This window comes from Gossypium hirsutum, chromosome A11 (assembly GCF_007990345.1).
Source record: "Gossypium hirsutum isolate 1008001.06 chromosome A11, Gossypium_hirsutum_v2.1, whole genome shotgun sequence".
NCBI classification, from domain to species: Eukaryota; Viridiplantae; Streptophyta; class Magnoliopsida; order Malvales; family Malvaceae; genus Gossypium; species Gossypium hirsutum.
The window spans coordinates 5,217,767-5,237,217 of NC_053434.1; the positions used below are offsets into that span (position 1 = coordinate 5,217,767).

At 29.6% G+C, this 19,451-nt stretch overlaps 3 protein-coding genes across 5 annotated transcripts; 1 reads left to right on the forward strand and 2 right to left on the reverse strand.

Moving 5' to 3' along the window:
- Positions 1-3,152: 3,152 nt before the first annotated feature.
- LOC107899797 (probable LRR receptor-like serine/threonine-protein kinase At5g10290) lies at positions 3,153-8,152 on the forward strand. Of its 3 annotated transcripts, none has more exons than XM_041080729.1 (13): positions 3,153-3,417; positions 4,180-4,320; positions 4,860-4,992; positions 5,157-5,228; positions 5,325-5,468; positions 5,563-5,637; positions 5,796-5,861; positions 6,005-6,075; positions 6,205-6,348; positions 6,478-6,819; positions 7,121-7,515; positions 7,622-7,937; positions 8,067-8,152. In XM_041080729.1, exons 2-12 carry the CDS (start codon positions 4,254-4,256, stop codon positions 7,934-7,936), a joined length of 1,824 nt encoding a protein of 607 aa, XP_040936663.1. In that variant the 5' UTR covers positions 3,153-3,417; positions 4,180-4,253; the 3' UTR covers position 7,937; positions 8,067-8,152. The 3 variants fall into 3 exon arrangements, with proteins under 3 accessions (XP_040936663.1, XP_040936664.1, XP_016681056.1); XM_016825567.2 differs by having other exon boundaries at positions 3,155-3,417; positions 5,566-5,637; XM_041080730.1 differs by lacking the exon at positions 4,180-4,320 and having other exon boundaries at positions 3,154-3,417; positions 7,622-8,152.
- A 153-nt stretch (positions 8,153-8,305) lies between these two features.
- LOC107899819 (zinc finger protein STOP1 homolog) lies at positions 8,306-9,782 on the reverse strand. The gene has a single exon (XM_016825574.2). The coding sequence runs from the start codon at positions 9,543-9,545 to the stop codon at positions 8,496-8,498; it is 1,050 nt and encodes a 349-aa protein (XP_016681063.1). The 5' UTR covers positions 9,546-9,782; the 3' UTR covers positions 8,306-8,495.
- Positions 9,783-13,929: 4,147 nt separating this feature from the next.
- Positions 13,930-15,110, reverse strand: LOC107905775 (protein SENSITIVE TO PROTON RHIZOTOXICITY 1). The gene has a single exon (XM_016832532.2). It carries the CDS (start codon positions 15,036-15,038, stop codon positions 14,025-14,027), a length of 1,014 nt encoding a protein of 337 aa, XP_016688021.2. The 5' UTR covers positions 15,039-15,110; the 3' UTR covers positions 13,930-14,024.
- Positions 15,111-19,451: the final 4,341 nt, after the last annotated feature.

A 19,451-nucleotide genomic window follows, 5' to 3' on the forward strand; every position in this document is an offset into this window, starting at 1 on the left:
TAATTCATGATCTAATGGTTCTTACTCAAATAATCTTTGAACTTAATTTGAATGCCGTATTGAATCATTGTGATTCCAATATGAATATGAAGTTTCAATTTATCCATAGATCTTAACAAGGAGACTCTTGTAAAAAAAAAAACCACATTTCATATAAAAATATTCAAGAGGTATATAACAATAAACATAAAGACGATTGTACCGATTTGATCTTTGGGCATAATAATTACAACTATAAAAAAGAGCTTTCCAGATTTTCACTCTTTTGCATCTTCAAATAAAATTTATGATAATTATTTATTATTATTTTAATTAAAATTCATTATTTTTATTATTTGATTATTAATATATATATATATGTATTAAAAGCTAATGTATCTTTTACGTCTCTTTCCAACAACCACATTCCAATCATGTTTATTAGTTATCATTTTGTTTTCTCTATTTCCACTGATTTGCTATAAAAGTGTATGTTTTCACATTCCAGTTTTACATGTATGTAGGTCATTGTATTTAATTTAATTTTTGAATTATGAAATTAGAATGATTATATATAAATTTTCTTATACATGAAATTCATCAAAATCATTGAATTAAATCATCCAAATACAAAATTTTGTTTTGAAAATAAGAAACTAAGATAATAAGAATAAAATGCTATGACAAGAGAAATAATTCAAAATTAGGTATTAATATTGAAGAACTTTTGTGTTTATGTATAACATCACTAATCTCATTTCCTGACAAATTATTATTTTATTTTATATAAATATATAATCAAATTATTGAAAATATTAAAATAAAATCAATAATTAAAAATTTTATAAAAATATTTAATTGAAAATCAATTTTTTTATTAAATTCTAGTTTTGATTAGTTTTGATAAATTTATATTATTAGATTCGTTAAATATTTTTGGGATAATATACTTTTTGTCTCTAAATTTGAATTCCATCAAGATTTGATGATGTGATCAATATTTTTGAAATATAATTGGATTGGTCGGTCAAACTATTAAACCGAAAATCAATAGGTATACTGGTCTAAACAAAAGGGTTAAAACAATTGAATTAGAAACTGCTCAAATTTAGAAAAAATAAAAAATCAACATAAAAACTGGTCTAGTTATTAAAACATTGTATGTGTCATTCTATTTAATGATGTGCCACAATATTAGAGTGTCATATTATCAATTTTTTATATTTTTCAAGTTTAAGATTAAAACGAATTTAATTGTCAATATCAAGTACCAAAGTAGATAAAAATCTAGGTACCGAAATGGACCTAATTGCCAAATTTAGTGGAGAAAATTATATTATCATATTTTTTTTAGACTAAATGCTTAAATTATGACTCAATCTTTTAGGGTGGCTCACCTAAACCTTTTAAAATGCTCACATTTTGGAATAATCTTTATAAAAATGTTTAAATAAGATTTTTTCATGTATTTCAACTTAATTTAAGTAAAAATTAAAATTTACGCTTAAAAAAATATAATTTAAAACTTAGTATATAACATTTGAGAAACCTTTATCTTATCATTTGTAAAAATATTTAAAATATTTTTTTCCCTCAAATTAGAAATTTTTTTCGTGCGGAGTTTTGGACTTTTTTGGCATCTCTAAAATCTAGTAAGACTGAAAAAAGGTAAAGATGAAATTGAGCAGCATGCCTGCATCAATTAAATGCAGGGGGGGCTTTTATATCTGTTGACTTGAGTGACTGGTCCACCATCTATGCTTCAATAAGAAGCTGGCCTTTCTTTACGGTCTTCATCGGGTAAATTTTGAAAATTAATTTTTTTTACTCGCAAAACTTTTATATTTTTATTTATTGATTATAAAAAATATATTTTGTTGTTTCAAATAATTTTTTTAAAAAATTATCTAGTTAACATTTATAAATCTCAAAATTTGTATTATATTTATCAAACTCTTAACTTCGTGATAAATTTAAAAGATAAAGTGAATAACTAGCATACTACAAATAATTATTGTTATAAATAAAATAAAATAAGTAGTAATAACTTCTTAATTTAGTCACAAAATTATTATATTATAAATACTGGAATTTAACCCTAATTTTTTCCTCAATTACCGGAAAGAAAAAACAAGTGGGCCAACAATAAATAGGGAACATTCAAATTACATTTATATCTTTTAAACAACAAAAATTCCATCTCATTCTCCATTTTTGATATAGTATAATTTTGGCAGTAATTTTTTTAACATAATTTTAATTAAAACAATAAATAAAACTCAATTTATTAGATTATTTTACTGTGATGCTTACATAAAATTTTTGTTAGCTTTGATTTATTATAATTTTAATATAGCAATATTTATACATTTTCTTAAATAATTGGAAAAAATATGTTTCTCCTAAATAAAAAATATTTTTATATACTTTCAAGTTCTATAAATATTTTAAAAAATACATTCTTAATAATTAATCTCTCCCTTACACTAGTGTCCATTATTTTTTATTCTCTCAGTTTTTAATTGAAAATTTTAAAATGCCAAATTAAAGGGAAAAATTTTAAAAAAGTAATTATTTTAATATTTAAAAAAATATTTAGTTTACTTTTTCTATAATTCTATAAAGAAATCAATTTTAATTTTTATTAAATTTTAAACTGTCGCCATTAATTTATAATGACGTCAAGTTTGGTTTATGTTTTAACATATAAGACAGAATCATGGTAACGTACAAACAATTTACAACAAAGACCCCAAAAAATCAATACAATAGATAATTAAGAACAGTTACAAAAATTGACGTCATATCAAACCCAATATAAAAATAATAATTAAAAAAATAAACTATTCTAAATACGATTTATATTATATTGAATTAATTTTCAGTATTATATGGGCAAAATAACAATATATCTGAACTACTAACTATGGATGGAGTTGCACATTTGTACACTTACTTTATAATTTTTTATGCTGTGTGGAAAATATGATTTCAATAAAATATATTTATTATTTCGTAAATATAAAAGTAATAAATACAACTAATTTATGCCATAAAAAAATAAAACAAGAGGAAGAGGATAAATGTGAATTACCAGATTCTAATCTGAAAAGGAAAAAAAAAGAAAAGAAAAAAGAAAGAGGGTAGTAATAATTGCAGAGTTAGAAAAAATAAGGCAATAAATAAAGAGAAGAGGAGGAGTAGCAAAAAGCAAAAAGACAGAAGCTTCTTATTTGATTTTTGCTTTTTCTTTTTCCATGAGAGAAAAAAACTAAACAAATATACTGTCATCCCTTTCACTAGGCCAGCTCATTACTTCTAATTTACAGATTAGAAGGGAATCAAAGATTGATTCTTTCACTTTTGAAGTTACATGGTCCATCTGAAATGAAAAAACCCTTTTTTTGTTTCTTCTCCAATTTGATTCCTTCCTCAAAGGTAAGCTACTTTCTTCTAAATCCATTTTTTTTTTAGATTCTAAGGTTTGGGTTTTGTTGAGTGACTGATATCTTATTGTTTTCTCTTTGCTTTTTGGTCAAGGTCAGGTTTTTTTTTTTGTTTTTGTTTTTGTGTGTGTGTGTGTGTGTTAGGGTTTGATAGTTTTAGCTTGGAAGTTCATAGACTTTTAATGTGTCTCCTTGTAGTTATTGAGTTGTACTTCTTTCAATTATGTGAGAACCATTTAGCTGTTCTTTTCCGTATTGTTGTTTGAAATGGAATTCCTTGGTTAGTTCTTCATTTATTTCCCCAGTGCTGAATGTTAATACCTGCATTTACTGCTTTACAACCTGGAAGAAGCCTTTTGAGCATATCGGAATATTGTTTGGTTTTGATGGAAAAGTTGCTGCTACTTCCTAATTTATATTTATTACAGTTTATAAGTAGCTTCCTATTGTAACTAAATTCACAGTTGTATTGACATTATTATTATTATTATTCTTTGAAATTTCTCCATTGCACCATTAACTTAATATTGGCAATTCCGTTTCATTCATTTTGAATCAAATTGGATCTTAAGAATTTTAGCATTCAAGAAAAAGCAGATGTTTTACTTGCTCATAATAGTGATTTTGCAAAGAGGTGATTGTCCTTGGGGAAGCCCCACCAGGTCTGTGAACCTGGTAATGGCTGAAGCTGCAGGAATAGCTCTTTAGCTAATTGTGTCGTGCCTTACATTTTTGTGCTTGAATGTTTTTGCAGAGATGGAATTCACTTTTATGCTCATGAGATTTTATATTTCATGGAATTGATCATTGGGGCTAACTTTGTTGAAAATGGAATCCTTTCGTGGTTTTATTATATTGGCTTGCTTGCTTTCTTTTGTATCTGCTAATTTACAAGGTATGTGGTTATTCCTTGTCTGAATATTTTTTTCCTGGTCAAACATGCATACGCTGCACATGTGGAGGCAATTGTTCTCTGGTTTCACTTGGTGTGATAAATTTGATAATAGACATCTTTTTTTTTTTTTTTCTCATAATACTAGTTACTTCAGAGTTTTAGCTCTTTATTCATGCTAAAGAATTTAGACGTAAACCAAATATGTTACTTAGCCAGTAAACTCAAATGGGAACACAATAAGATGCTAGAAGCTTTTCGTTTTGCTCAATGAGCTCTAGATTTGGTTTCATATATGCTTTTAATCAAACTATATAATACTATATTTCCTCTACTGAGATATTAGCGGGTTGAATTCTAGGGAGAGACATATGGATGTCTAAACATGTGCGCGTGTGTGAGTCGTATAGTGAGATGATATTCCTCAGATAATCTTGTTTCTTTGTTCTATTGATTTTATATACCAACTCTTTAGGCCTGGTTTGGCCTGGCGTTATTTGTTTGCGTAATTTGATTATGAATATTCATATCATTTATTTCAGGAGATGCTTTATTTGCATTGAAGACTTCACTCCGTGCTTCACCCGATCAGTTGAGAGACTGGAATCCCGATCAAGTTAATCCTTGCACTTGGTCAAATGTTATGTGTGATCCTAATAATAATGTCATTTCCGTGTAAGTAATTTGCTGTACTTTTATTTTTCCTCCTTGACTATTATTCATAGTTGTAAATATATGCATACATTATTCAATTGATTATGAGATGTTTATTATTATTTGTTCATTCTTCTTCATTATATAAATAAATAGTTATCCTTATATCGTAATTCTGCTTTCAGGATGTTGGCATCCATGAACTTTTCTGGTATGCTGTCCCCTAAAATAGGAGTTCTGACAACACTTTCATCACTGTATGTATCGAGCATATTCAATCAAACAGTATATTTCAATAGTTTATGTTCTTCATGTGTTCATATATCTCTGTATACCATGTGTTCATCCTGTAGTACATTGAAAGGAAATGGTATAACTGGTGAGATACCAAAAGAGTTAGGGAACTTGTCGAGCTTGACCAGCTTGGATTTGGAAAATAATCGTTTAACCGGAGATATACCTTCTTCCCTCGGTAATCTTAAAAATCTCCAATTCCTGTAAGTACTGCTGTTTGTTTTATATTTAGGCTTATTTATTTATTTGCAGTGTCTTGTATTTAATTATTTTAAGGCATCCTTTTTTTCATTCAAGCAGGACACTGAGCATGAACAATCTTACTGGGACTATCCCTTTGTCAATCTCAGATCTTCCAAAGTTGATTAGTCTGTAAGTATTGCATCCAGATTGATATCTGAATGTCTTGGAAAACAGCACTTAATTGACTAAGCCTTAAGTTCCCAGTTTGTGCAAACTTGAACGAACAAGGATTATTTCTCTTTACTCTTTTTAAAGTTACCGATGGCATGGTTGAACTATTTCTGCAGTCTGCTCGATGGAAATGATCTTAGCGGTCAGGTTCCTGATCATTTGTTCCGCATTCCGATTTACAAGTATGCCTATCTTTGATTAGTTCATTTCATTTCCTATTTTAAGACAAAGAAATATAAATATTGTAAATGGTTGATTCAATTCTCACTCCGATCACAAATATTTATCAGCAGTGAACTTAAGCTAACACATTTATTTATTTCAGTTTTACAGGAAACAGGCTAAATTGTGGTCGAAATTTTCCGCACGGTTGTGCGTCAAAAGGAAATGAGTCGGGTAATTGGATTTACTAATTTGAGTGAATTGCATTGTTTTTACAGCTTTCAATGGTTTCAAAGATACCCCATTTAAAAAATATGTACCATAATTTGACCAGCTATCTCTGAGGTTTCTCTTCGTTTGCAGGTTCTTCACAGAAACCGAAAGTTGGAATTATAGTTGGAATTATTGGCGGGTTTATAATTCTTCTTCTTTTCAGTAGCTTGCTGTTTTTCTTGTGCAAGGGTCGACGGAAAGGCTACAAGGCTGAAGTTTTTGTAGATGTTGCAGGTTGGTGCTACCTTTCATTCTTCTGAGTAAAAACTGGTGGCTGCTGATTGGACCAGCTGATTTGATCAAAATGATTTTAAATATATAAAAAATAATTTCTGGTCCAACTGAATAATTTTGAATGGTCAGGTGAAGTCGACAGAAGAATTGCTTTTGGTCAATTGAAAAGGTTTGCTTGGAGGGAATTACAGTTGGCTACTGATAGCTTCAGTGAAAAGAATATCCTCGGACAGGGAGGTTTTGGAAAGGTTTATAAAGGCGTGCTTTCTGATAACACAAAAATTGCAGTTAAGAGATTAACCGATTTTGAAAGTCCTGGAGGAGATGCGGCTTTTCAACGTGAAGTCGAGATGATAAGCGTAGCTGTTCACAGGAATCTCTTGAGGCTGATTGGCTTTTGCACAACACCAACTGAACGCCTTTTGGTTTATCCGTTTATGGAGAATTTAAGTGTGGCCTATCGCCTTAGAGGTACTAGTTATTTGAGAATTTAATTCAACATTACCATATTACATATATTTTATCATTCTTAAAACGAACTTCCTATCAAAAACGAACATTCTGCTATTGCCATTAGAGCTACTTTAGGTGCAGAAAAGTGCCAGTTATGTTGAATTTTTATTACAATTCCGTGAATCTGCTGAGGATGTCAAATGTGTCTTTTTGAAATTTCTACAATCATCGGACTGTTTTTATATAATTTTCTGTTTTGTAAAGCATTCAGTTCTACAGAGCTTCGTATAATATGCGACTATTATTGGAACCATTGCAGAACTCAAACCTGGTGAACCTGTTTTAGATTGGCCTACAAGAAAAAGAATAGCCCTAGGTGCAGCACGTGGACTGGAATACCTTCATGAGCATTGCAATCCGAAGATCATTCATCGGGATGTGAAGGCAGCTAATGTATTATTGGACGAAGACTTTGAAGCAGTTGTTGGTGACTTCGGCCTTGCAAAGTTGGTTGACGTCAGGCGGACAAATGTAACGACTCAAGTTCGAGGGACAATGGGTCACATAGCACCCGAGTACTTGTCCACTGGGAAGTCATCGGAAAGGACAGATGTCTTTGGTTACGGGATTATGCTTCTAGAGCTTGTAACAGGTCAACGCGCGATTGATTTTTCACGCTTGGAAGAAGAGGATGATGTTTTGCTGCTTGATCATGTAAGATAACTAAAAATCTATTACTATGTTGGCTTTCACATTTGCAAATGAACAGTTCTTAATAGTATTGTTGTTTTTGCTCCCTGGTCAATTTTTGTTTGTGAAGGTCAAGAAGCTGGAAAGGGAGAAAAAGCTGGATGCTATTGTAGATCGGAACCTTAATAAAAACTACAACATCGAGGAGGTGGAAGCAATGATCCAAGTTGCATTGCTTTGTACACAAGCTTCACCCGAGGAGCGTCCAGCAATGTCAGAGGTGGTGAGGATGCTGGAAGGAGAGGGGCTGGCTGAGAGATGGGAAGAGTGGCAGCATGTTGAAGTTACGCGTAGGGAAGAGTACGAAAGACTTCAAAGGAGATTTGAATGGGGAGAAGATTCATTATATAATCAGGACGCGATCGAGTTATCCGGCGGAAGATGAGGTAAGCATATAATATCCTAGTTAGTTTGTTAGCTAAATCAAATGTTTCACTTTAGCCAAAAAAAAAAAGCCATCATATTATTTCTGTTTTAATATCTGAATCATTGTTCGTCGTAACTCTCCTTTTCAGCATGTTGTATTCGATGATTTCTTGTTTGTGTTTATTGAATGGAAGAGCAAACCTGAAGAAAGGGCATGTTCTTGATTTTCAGTTAATTTTGCTCTTAATCTCAACATGGCGCCTTTGTGTTGGTATGTTTTAAAGAAACCATATTTTTCTCAATCACTCTTTTTCCTGATTGAACCATACATAAACTTTGAGTTGTAGCTTGGCAAACTTTCCAGTTTACACTTAAAAACACTTGCAAAAAAAAAAAAAGCATTTTGTTATTACAAGAAGCTAACATTATTATATGTTACAACAAAGATTATTGGAAAATCTAAAACCAACACTAAAAATCAAGACAAAAATAGAACAGTGTAGTAAAGGATGGAAAACATATTTGCAACGTATAATTTTACACTAAATATAGATCCAAGTCTTACCTTGATGAAAATGCTACAACACAACGCGAGACGGTCCCAACACATCTTGCAAAGAGTAATTCTCAAAAGACCCAAACCCATCAAGCAAATCGAGATCATTAAAAAACCCATCATCCAAATAGGATTCTTTCTCCGTCAACTCATCTTCATCTTCGTCTTCAGCTTCCTCCATTGCCACCACTCCTTTCAGCTTCTGATCCTCCTCGGCCGCCACCGCCGGCATATGCCCTTCGAACAATGATATATGTCCAAAAAGCTTATCTTTCCTTGAAAACCCATTCCCACAACTACATTTCCACTTCTTTCTCTCTTCACCTACGCCACAATTCTTCAAATGAGCCTTCAAATCCGCCAAAACCGAGAAACTCTTCTTATGGCACCTATTGCAACAATACATTTTTGGGCAATGGCTTCTCTTGAAATGGTTCCTTACACAAATAACCGACTTCAGTGGCCTAAATTTTTTATGTTTCTTGTTTCTATTACACCCCTCATATGGGCACGAGAATTGGGTTTTCCGAACTGTATTCTTTACTTCCGGTTTCTTCGCCAACGCTTCTGGAGTTTTGTACTGATCTCCGTGAGCCCTCATATGCATCCGTAGATTCGCATCACGTTTGAAACCTTTCCCGCAAATTTCGCAGAAATGTAAATGTTCCGAAAGCAATTCGACGGCGTCTAATTCGATTACCTCGGACTCTCCTCCATCGTAATCTTCGAACTCGGGTTTTGTTTCTGGTGTCGGGTTTAGAACCGGAGCCAGATTACGGTAATGGATTTGGGCACAAGAGAGAAGAGCGGCACCGTTGATGATAGTTTGGTGGACGGCGTTGACGATTTCGGAGGAAACGTGGTCCATTTGATCTTTGGAGATCAAAGTGTTGGTGTTGACCGATTGAGAGAGGAAATCTTGTAGAGAGTCCATCCTTCTTTTCACCGTCGAGAGATTTTGGAGTGGAACACGTAGATCGGCATCGCCGTCCGGCTCTTGTTGCCGTTCAGAGGCTCCTCCGGTGCCGGGATAGTCCGACGACATACGTAAGGGTTCTCCGGGATTCGACATTTTTTTTTGACAAGTGAAGCTTTTCTTTTTTTTTCCCCTTTTCTGAATTTTAATAAGCTTAGGGAAGACTAAGTAGAAAAGGCTTTTGTCTTTTATTTTATATTATGAACTTTGAAAAAGACAAGAGAGCCAAGTTGGAAACACTCGAAATGTACGCTGAGACCGACACGTGTGAATTGCAGATCTCGGCCTTTTAATAACTGCGTGGCTCGCAACTATTGGGTCACTATTTTTTCTTTTGGACTTTTCTTCTGTCCATTTCTAAAATCTTTTCATTTAATTATTGCATTTTTTTCCAAAATTTTAAACCTAAAAAATTAGTTATGGCAAGTAAAGTCTTGGCTTAGTGGGAGAGATGTCAAAGTTACAATCTCACATCTATGCTTGATTGAGGTTTATTTTAGTCACTCATTCGATTTAGTATCTAAAATAATTGATTTTTATCGTTATTAACATGTGTTTATTTTAATGAGCTATTTAATTTTATGTTAAAAATATTTTTAATAATAAATATAAGTGAAGTGATAATAAATTTTAGATTTTAGATTTGTAATTGTTTTATTTAAGGGTAAATTATTAAAATAGTCACTTTTGTTTCCTTCAGATTATATTTTAGTCACTTATGTTCGAAATGTTACGTTTTAGTGGCTTACGTTATCATGTTGTAACGTTTTAGTCATTGAGCATTAATTGTCGTTAACGGTGTAACGGTAAGCTAACATTGCACGTTAATCATCATTTCAAACGAAAATGTTAGGTAAAATTATACAATTGGTCTCTATATTTTTTCGTTTTGAGCAATTTAATTTTTTTTCCTTTTATGTTAAAAGAGATTGAGGACGGAGAAAAATAGATGGAGAAGTAGAAGATAATGGAAAAAAAAAGAAAGTTAAAAGAACATAAAAGAAAAAAGGTGCTTAAAACGAAAAAAATATTGGGACCAATTATATAATTTAACCTAAAATTTTTGTTTGAAATGATGATTTAACGTGCCACATTATTTTACCATTACATCGTTAACTACAATTAACGACTCAGTGACTAAAACGTTATAACACATTAATGTAAGTGACTAAAATGTAACATTTCAAACATAAGTGGCTAAAATGTAACCTGAGGGATACAAAAGTGACATTTTGGTAGTTTATCATTTATTTAAAGATGTTATAAAATTATGAAAAGATAAAAAGTTCATTATAATAATATTAATTATAATTTAAAAGAAAATTGTTTCAGTAATTTCATAACTAAGTTGATGACTTAGATTAAGGATGATACCAACTCAATAAAATGTTTAAATATAAGTTTAACTATAAGTTTTAATTTAAATTTTTTTATCAAAACTTTAATGTACGAGATTGCATAATGTACCTCGATACTATGGTTGCTGAAGTTCGATTGAATTCACAGTTCTTCTAGACTCATTTCATCTCTTCTCTTATCAAGAATGAAGGTAGAAATTTTTTTAGGTGGGTCGAAATTAACTTGCATATTTTTATAATACTAAAAAATAAAACTTCTGTAATGACTCAAAATTCACCGGCATCGGAAAAGTACATTATGGGCCTCCGTCTTAACAAAATGGGTTCGTAAATAATTATTAGAAATATTTATAAATTTAGTGGTGTGTTTAATTAGGTTTTAATTAAGTGAATTTAGTTTAATTTAGAGTAAATAGGAAAAAAAGACTAAATTGAATAAGGGGTAAAAGTTTAATTATGAATGAAAAAAAGTAAAAAGGACCAAAATGGAAATTAAGCCATTTTGCATAAGATGAGGCGGCAAAAATATGAGATTTTCTTTTAGATTTTTATGTATTTTATAATTGTTAAAGTTATTAAAATTATATTATTATATTAGGAAAATAAATTAGAATATGACAAGTGTAAGGTGATAATAATATACAAATGTAATAATAATATATATATAATTGTAAAATAAATAATTAATTACTTTGTATTTAAGTAAATAATTATTTATTTGAAAATTAAGTAAAATATAATTAGTAATTAAATAATTATATAATGAGATTTTTATTTGATAAATGAATTAAATGGTGACAATTTCACCATTTGAATATATATTTATAATGTTTAAAGGATTAAATCAAAATTTTATTATTTGGGGGGTAAAGTACAATTTTACCTTTACTAATTTAAATTTTTTAAAATTTTAAAGAGGCCTAAATGAAAATTTCTCCATTTTATACCCGGCTATGCGGCTGCCTCTTATGAGACCTCTTATTTCTCTATTTTTCATTCTAAATTCTTTAAAAGATTTCTTAATTTCAAAATGATATTATTGAGAGTACAAAAATAACAATATCTTCCATTGAAATAACCATAGTGAATTAGGGTTTTTTTTTTCAAAATTATTATTATATTTTCTTAGTATTAAATATTGTTTAGGTTGTAAATAACTAAATATTAATTATTTTAAAAAGTAGTAATAAAAAAATGAATGAAGTGATTAATTGCTGCCGAAATTTGAAAATTTATGTGTCGGGTCATTAAATCATCTCAAATTATATACAATAACTTGAATTAAAAAGTTCCTTTACATGCTAGAGTTTATTGCCACTCTAGTTGAACGATGGAGGGGCTCAAAACCTATACTTTTCTTCTTCTTCTTTTCATTCAATAAATGTACTATAATGTTACAAGATTTAGTGTTATTGAGATGGAGACACAGTAGCCACAATGAACTTTATTTCCAATGACGGAACTAAAGCTTGCATTGTCCCTGAGGAGGAGAATGATATGGCATGCAGGTGAAGATGACATGATTGTGGAGGCCCAATGTTATAGATCGGACTGGAGATTGAATCAGTCTAACTTTTGATTTTCAGTTGAATTGATGGTTAAACAATAAAATACTAAAAACTTAATATAGTCAATTTTTTTTATATATATTTGAAAGATTATATCTCATATTCATGTTTCTTTTTTTGAAGATTTTAAATAGTTTATACAATGCTTCGATATTCGTGTTTGGCAGTCCAATGGGTTTTAAATGTCAATTTGAATGTCCTATATGGCAGTCCAAATTAAATTTATTTAATTAAAAACCTATTTTCATCCCTTCACTAAACATCCAAGTTGACATTTAAAACCCATTTGAACTGTCAAGTAAGACTACCGTTAGGGAGGTAACGAAATTTAATGGTAGAGTGACCACTTTGTAACAAAACGATAATATAAGTGACCAAAACGTAACATTTTAAACATAAGTGACTAAAATGTAATATGAGTCAAACTAAAGTGACTATTTTTATAGTTTAACCTCTATATATATGCAACTACTGCAGAACTGAAACCCGGTTTTAGATTGGGCTACAAGAATAATAATAGCTCTAGGAGTAGGAGAATACCTTCATGAAAGGTTGCAATCCAAAAATCAATCATGGGGATGTGAAGGTGAAGCTGGATGGTACCGTAGAGCGGAACCATAATAAAAAAAAAAAAACTACAGCATCGAGGAGGTGGTGTCAGTGATCCAAGTTGCATAACTTTGTGTATCGTATCGTAACTCTCCTTTTTGGCATGTTTTATTCCACGATTTCTAGTTTAGGGTTTATTGAATCGACGAAGAACAAACCTGGAGAAAGGGCATGATCTTGTTTTTCTCTTAATCTCAACACGTCCTGTTTTGAGTGTTCAAAGATTAATGTGACGTTATGCTTGAATGGCTGTTAGAGCAACCCATTTTTTTTTTCCTCAATCGCGCTTCTTCATCGAACCATTTTTGTATGCCGAACTATATCAACTTCCCAGTTCTAGCTCGCTAAACTGGAATAATTGGTTTCTATATTATTCGAATTCTTCACTTTATACTATCAGGTTTTTTCGTATATTCGACTAAATATTTATATTGGTATATTTCAGTTATTATTTATTGTAAATTTCGAGATATCAATTTTACTTGCAACATTTACATTCTATGTAAAAATATAGTTTTGAAAATATTACTCTTATAAAAAGAGCTTGAATATTTTTATATTACGACTAAGTATAACACACTGATAGTTTGATTGTGTTAACTAAATCTAAATAATTTAAATTTGTGGGTTGTGCTACAAACTATCATCTAATAATTCTACTTACGTTCTATAAAAGAAAAATCTATATAGTATTTACTTTTAAATGTAATTATAAAAAATAAAATATTAAAATTAATTTAAATATTAAAATCTTATAGCAATGATACGGATTGATAAACATTAATACAAGATGATTTTAGTTGAAATGGAACAAAATAAATTAACATGATTAAACCAAAACTTAAATTAATTAATACTGAAAGTCAGTTTAATATTATTTCTTAAAAATATTTTTAAATAAAAAAAATTCTTTACAAAAGTTATTTTTTAACCCAAAATAGAAGTAGAAAAATTCAATTTTTATTCAAAAATACTTTATAATTCAAAAATAATTTTAATAAACAATACTTTCAAATAACGCTTTTATCAATCAATACCAACTACCATGATTCCAACACATCTTGCAAACAATAATTCTCAAGAGAATCAAACCCATTAAGCAAATCATCAAATAACCCATCTTCCAAACAAGCTTTCTTTTGTTCATCTTCCTCCATTACGACTATTCCTTTTAGCTTCTGATCCTCCTCGGCCACCATCGCCGGCATATGCCCTTCAAACAATGATATATGTCGGAAAAGCTTATCTTTCCTAGAAAACCCATTCCCACAACTACACTTCCACTTCTTAATCTCTTCCCCGCCGCCACAATTCTTCAAATGAGCCTTCAAATCCACCAAAATCGAGAAACTCTTCTTATGACACCTGTTGCAACGATACATTTTCGGGCAATGGCTTCTCTTGAAATGATTCCTTACACAAATGACCGATTTCAGTGACCTAAACTTGTGGTGTTTCTTGTTCCTATTACAACCCTCGTACGGGCACGAAAACCGGGTTTTTCGACCCGGAGTCTTCACATCCGAATTGTTCTCGGATATCTTTGCCAACGCTTCCGGAGTTTTGTACTGATCTCCGTGAGCCCTCATATGCATGCGTAGATTCGCGTCACGTTTGAAACTTTTCCCGCAAATTTCGCAGAAATGTAAATGTTCCGAAAGCAATTCGACGGCGTCTACCTCGATTACGTTGGATTCTCCTTTATCGGAATCTTCGAACTCCGGTTTCAGTTCCGGAGTTGGATTCGAATTCCGGCAATGAGTTTTTTGGGCACAAAAGAGAAGAGCGGCACTGTTGGTGATGATTTGGTGTACAGCGTCGGCGATTTCAGAGGAAACGAGGTCCATTTGATCTTTGGAGATCAAAGTGTTGGTGTTAACCGATAGAGATAAGAAATCTTGTAGTGAATCCATTTTACGTTTCACCGTCGAGAGGTTTTGGAGTGGGACACGTAAATCGGCGGCCAAGGCTATCGGATCAAGTTGCTGGAGAGAGGGTCCTCCGTTGCCGGGATATTCCGACGATATACGAAAAGCTTCTGCGGGAATCGACATTTTTGACTGGGGAAGTGAAGTGTGATTTTTTCTCTAAATTTGGTAATGTAAGATTTTGATAAGGTTACGAAAGAGCAAGTGAGAAAGGGCCATGTCATTCTATTTTATATTATGTTTTTTACTGTGAACTTTTGAGGAAAAGATAAGAGACAGCAAGTTGAGACTGACACGTGTGAATTATATCTTGACCGTGTAATAATTGTGTGGCGGCTCTGGGCCATGGGAACTATTGGGTCATTATTTACTTTTGCTTTGAAGTTTGTCTCCGCCCATTTCGATGCTTGAATGAAAATTTTAGTTTTTATTCGCAATTTAATCTTTAAACTATACATAATTTCTCACATTGATATTTTAACCCTACTTCTATCAATCGGTTCCGCTCATTTGAGTTAAGACTGTTAAAATATTTTGATCAACTTTGTGGAGCCGGTCAAAGCATCCCACCTGCCATTTTTGTACACATCACCATCCATATGAGATTAATATATTATATATTAAACTTAAATTAATTTTTTTATTTTCTCTCTCTTCTTCGTATCAAAAGTTATTTTCATCCTATCTTTATTTCTAGCAAACCATTCAATCTAAAGAAAATATTGTATGAAATAGAGATGTCGTATCATTTTGTATCTCTTACCAATTATTTAATGTTATGTTAATATATTTTTTCATGTCATTGATACATTATTTTTGTAATTTTTTAACCTGAACCCTAAACTCTAGACTTTGAATATTAAATCTTAAATTCTAAGCACGTCATTAAAAAAATTATATATTTTTTAGAATAAAAATCTATAAATGAAAATATTAAGAAGAAAAGAAAGAAATGATATGCTTTAGCCCCAAAAAATTGTAGAGGTGATTCTAAGAACCTTAAAAAAAATACAAATAATAGAGTCATTTATTTAAAATATTAAAATATTTTAATAACAAACATCACTTCGTATGTAACCCTAGTGACATCTATGTAATTAAAAATCACAAAATCTAGCTCTTTAAAAAATAAAAACTGTAAGGGAAAAATGTTTAAATGATGAAAACATTAGAATGTGTGCGGGCGCACGTGTAGATATCAAAATAAGGCCATAAACTTTATTCACATATTCTAAAATACAAAACTCTATTTATTCTAAGAAAATATTGATATAAAAAAAATAATTTAACTTCATTCTAACCTCAAAATTCAATTACATGCATGCTATGGAGAGTTATGGAGGCACTAATGAAATTAAGTAAAAACAATTGCATTTTATTTAGTAATTTAATATTAATTCAAAATATAAATACAAGTAAAATATAAAAATAAAATATTTTCATAATTCTTCCTACATATATTTTATGTATTATATAGATATAGATAATGTTAAATTTGTAAATTAGAAATTAAAAAAGAATATCTTAAAACATTATAAATGTTAATCGGATATAATGGATAAAATAAAGTAAAAACAAAAATAATTTTGACCTAATAAATTTATTCACTATTATTTTAATATAATAATGTTAAAATTGTCCATTAAAATCTAATATAAGATTAATATTGTAAATGCTTAGGAATATTTAATTGGATATATTGAATAAAAAATAACAAAGTATCATATTAAAAAAAAACCTCGTTTTTCCTTATTCGGCTAAAGTATCCAATAATAGAATAATTTGCATTCGAAATTTACTAAAATAAACGAAGTGGTGGGGGAAGAATCAAAATTGGGGTTTGGCATTGGCATGCTTTGCTTTAATGTGGGAGACCACAGCAGACTCCCACTCATCACAGTCAATACCGCGTCCTTCAACATATACCCACTTTACTTGTTTGGGATGGATTTGAATAAATTTATAATATAAATATAAAATTTATAACGCATAATACAAATATGGAGTAATTTATATCAGTATCATCTTAAAATTTTTATTTTTTTTCATTTTTAAATATATAAAAGATTAATATACACATCCGAATACAATCACCTCTCTAACTTCATCTAATAAAAAATGATTTAAATATTTTTTAGGGTTTATTCAAAGAAAAAAATAAACACCAAAAATATAATTCTATTTTTATGCAACCGATTTATGAAATTAAAATTTTTTGACTTAGTAATTGATGTGGTTTATGCATGATTTGTATCCATATTTATTTATAATTACGATTTATTTTTCATCTGTATTATGATAGAGCATTTCAATGATATTCATGAGATTGAATTTTGATATGACAAAGAGAAGAAGTAATTTGAAACTAAACTATGCAATGTGGGCTCTTCAAATGGTTTATTAGTAGACCATAGTTTATTGTCAGTTTAGTTTAATAATAACGAGCTAAGATGCAATTCTCGAAGATTAATTAAAGTGACATATTTCTAATTTGTTTTTTAACTTTTTTGTTGTAGTTATTGCTAGTTTGTTTTTCTCTTCTATTGTGATTTTTTTCTAGACAATGACATTTGTTTAACAATTTATTGTTTTATTCATAGTTTGTACTATGTATGATGTCAATATCTTCCTATTATTTATGATAGTAATTTTTTTTAAAAAACTAAATTAATTATATCATAATGATTGTAATGACCAAAATTATTTTTATTAATTTTAACTTTTTTTTTAAGAAAAAACTCATAAAATTTAATTCAGAGTTACAATATCAAAAGCACCACTAACGTTATATTTATCAATGGCTTCACTTAAACTCGTTGAGATATTTGTCATCACTTTAACACACTCCACATTAGCAGGAGCTATATTGACAATCTTGCCCGCCACAAAATTAAACTTCCTAGAGACATGTTATACCATCTAAATTAATGTTTTTATTTTGTAATGTCAAACTTTAAATTTTAATTAAAAAACATATGTTCTTTAAAAAATCAAATTAAAAAAAATATTGTATTAGATATAAATTTGGTTCGTCTAAACAGTCCACTCACATAATTATTTTAGTTAAAATGTTAAGGTGGATTTTTTTTTCTAAAATATATATTATAATTTGTCATGACAATTTTTTTTTATGTTTTAGAAAGGTTTTTTTTAATTCGCATAAATAAATTATATAAAATAATTAAAATTATTAATTATTTGAGTTAATTAATCTCATTGTTAAAAAAAAAATCATATCTGAGTATAGTAGTTGAATCAAAACTACAACTTAGATGATTTTCTCATAACTAAAATTATTAATTATTTGGTAAATAGGCAGTAAATTCTTTTAAATGCACAAATGTAATTAGATTCTATCATATATCTTTAAGTTGTATTTAAAAAAATTAAAAAAATAGAACAAAATCTTTTTTAATTTTTTAAATACAAGATTAAATGAGTGACAAATATTAATATTAATTTTAATATTATATAAAGATACATGATAAATTCTTATCTCTCTAAAGTTATCATGTTAATAAAATCCTTACAATGTCCTATTATATACATATATACATATAGTTAGAGACAAATTCGAAGGGGCAGACAGTGCCTTAGTCCTTAAAAAAAAAATCTCAATTTAGTTCTTTTATAAATAGAAAAAATATAAATTAATATATAATGAAATTATACTTTGATTTTTCTAAAATGAAAAAAAATTCAATTCAGTCTTTTTATAAATAAATAAATTATAAACTAATAAAAATGAAATAATCTGTGTTTAATCCCTTTAAAAATAATGAAATTATAAATTAATATATAATAAATCTATATTTAAATTTATAAAAAAATTATAATTAAATTTTCACTTTCCCCATTTTTTTTTTTGGTTGGCTGGTACATGTAATAGTATAAATAGTATAGATTTAGATGTGTTTATACAGGGATGATCATTTAGTCAAAAACACGAAATCAATTATGAAAAAAAGCTCAAACTTTAAACGCCAGATTCAAAGTTTCATCCAAATCCAATTGCCTCCCCTCAGTGGCCTGGTCGGCGACGCCAGTACTCGCCGCCAGTTAACTTTTGAAGACCACCGACATCTCTTTATAGAAAAGATCTAGAAGGATGACATGCTCGTTAATAACCATGCAAGATTTACTCAATTTGTCTGAAAATCTTAAGCAGAAGATTCTCCCAATTGCTGAAAACAAAGCAAGAATTCATGACTCTTATGTTGATTTTGAAGCTAAAATTGTTTATAAGAATGAGTTAAATTGTGAATATTCGAATATATGTTTTGGCAATGAATACTTTTGTCACTTAATCTTTATATTATTAAAGACTCTCTAATTTAATAATTCAAACAATATCAATAATAATATAAGCCCAAATGCTAGTAAAGTTACTGTCAATCATATGTTTTGATAATCCTTCATTCATAATTCAGTCACCATTTCTCAATATGTAAAAATCATATTTATGAATATTCAAGTAAGTGTTAACTGCCAGCAAATGAGCTAATTTTGAAATGCTTATAGCAAAACTATTGTACCATA